The following is a 1,149-nucleotide window of genomic DNA, read 5'->3' as shown; positions in this document are numbered from 1 at the left end:
TAGATGGATAGTAGACTCCATCTCGCTAGCGTACTCTTCTTTGGGCCTTCAATGCCCCATTGGAGTACGGGCCCACTCGACTAGAGGCATCGCCTCGTCTTGGGCATGGTCCAGTGGTGTGTCCATTGCGGATATTTGTGAGGCGGCCGGCTGGGCCTCCGCCGTCCCATTCGCAAGGTTTTATAACCCGGAAGTCCCGGCCTTGCAGGCCAGGGTCCTTTCCGCTTGAAGTGACATGCGCTGCGTAAACAGATCTGGCAGAGAGCCCTTGGCCGTATCACGCTCAAGTTCTCTGGCATTGTTTTACCTGTTAGCTCTCGACCCCTGGATGTCAAAGTTACAGGAGTACTCTGGAATGATTAACCAGGCCGGGTGTGACCTCGGGAAGCTCAGCCCGTCTTAGCCTTGGGTTGTTGTTAACTTCTCTATGAGCATTGGTTGTTTATGGAAGTTTATACTTTTAGTCGTTCCACTACATTAGCATGGCGTGATTGTACTGTGTTCCCATATGCGTCTAGCAAGATGCAGTACGAGTGTACTATCGAAAAGGAACGTACTCAGTTACTAACCTCGGTTCCCTGAGATACGGGAACGAGTACTGCGTTGCTAGCCGTGCTATGTAGCTACACGACTCAGTCGTCGCTTCAGTCGAAGTAACCTGAGAATCCTGTGGCGAACGCCCGCTTATATAGCCAGATGCCACGCCCATTCTGGCGGGCTTTGGCTGGCTTCATCGCCATAGGCTCGTGCAGCTCCGCTGCCTAGCCATTGGTTCATTTTTAATACACTGCACGAACCAATGGCCGTGCAGTTTCACTGCGTGAATGAAAAGGCTTCAGTTCAGGAGAAAAAAGGCTTTTTTCCCATATGCGTCTAGCAAGACGCAGTACTCGTTCCTGTATCTCAGGGAACCGAGGTTACGTTAGTAACCGAGTACGTTTCCCTTATGTACAATGTGAAAATGTACAATGAAATGCAATGACTCATACCTTTGTTTGTGTTCTTCAAAGGCTGAACACTGGTCAGGCCATTTGGATAAAGATTGAATGGTCGACTGGCCATATTTTTAAAAACAATCTGATAAGATATAAAAAAATAGTGAATTTCAGAAAGAAAAAAAAAACTTTTTTTTAATGTTTTATATATATA

General features: G+C 47.3%; 1 protein-coding gene across 1 annotated transcript in view; it reads right to left on the bottom strand.

The window, feature by feature from the left end:
• The window catches only part of LOC107731346 (coagulation factor VIII-like), a 26,762-nt gene that overhangs the window by 19,127 nt on the left and 6,486 nt on the right, over positions 1-1,149 (bottom strand). Inside the window, exon 9 of the mRNA XM_016542400.1 lies at positions 990-1,077. Coding sequence (XP_016397886.1) covers positions 990-1,077 — 88 coding nt within the window. The remainder of the gene's footprint in view (positions 1-989; positions 1,078-1,149) is intronic.

Source organism: Sinocyclocheilus rhinocerous, unplaced genomic scaffold (assembly GCF_001515625.1).
Source record: "Sinocyclocheilus rhinocerous isolate Xijiao unplaced genomic scaffold, SAMN03320098_v1.1 scaffold939, whole genome shotgun sequence".
In the NCBI taxonomy this organism is placed as follows: domain Eukaryota; kingdom Metazoa; phylum Chordata; class Actinopteri; order Cypriniformes; family Cyprinidae; genus Sinocyclocheilus; species Sinocyclocheilus rhinocerous.
Note: the sequence above shows the minus strand (reverse complement) of the source record. Positions and strands in the feature narration are given on the sequence as shown.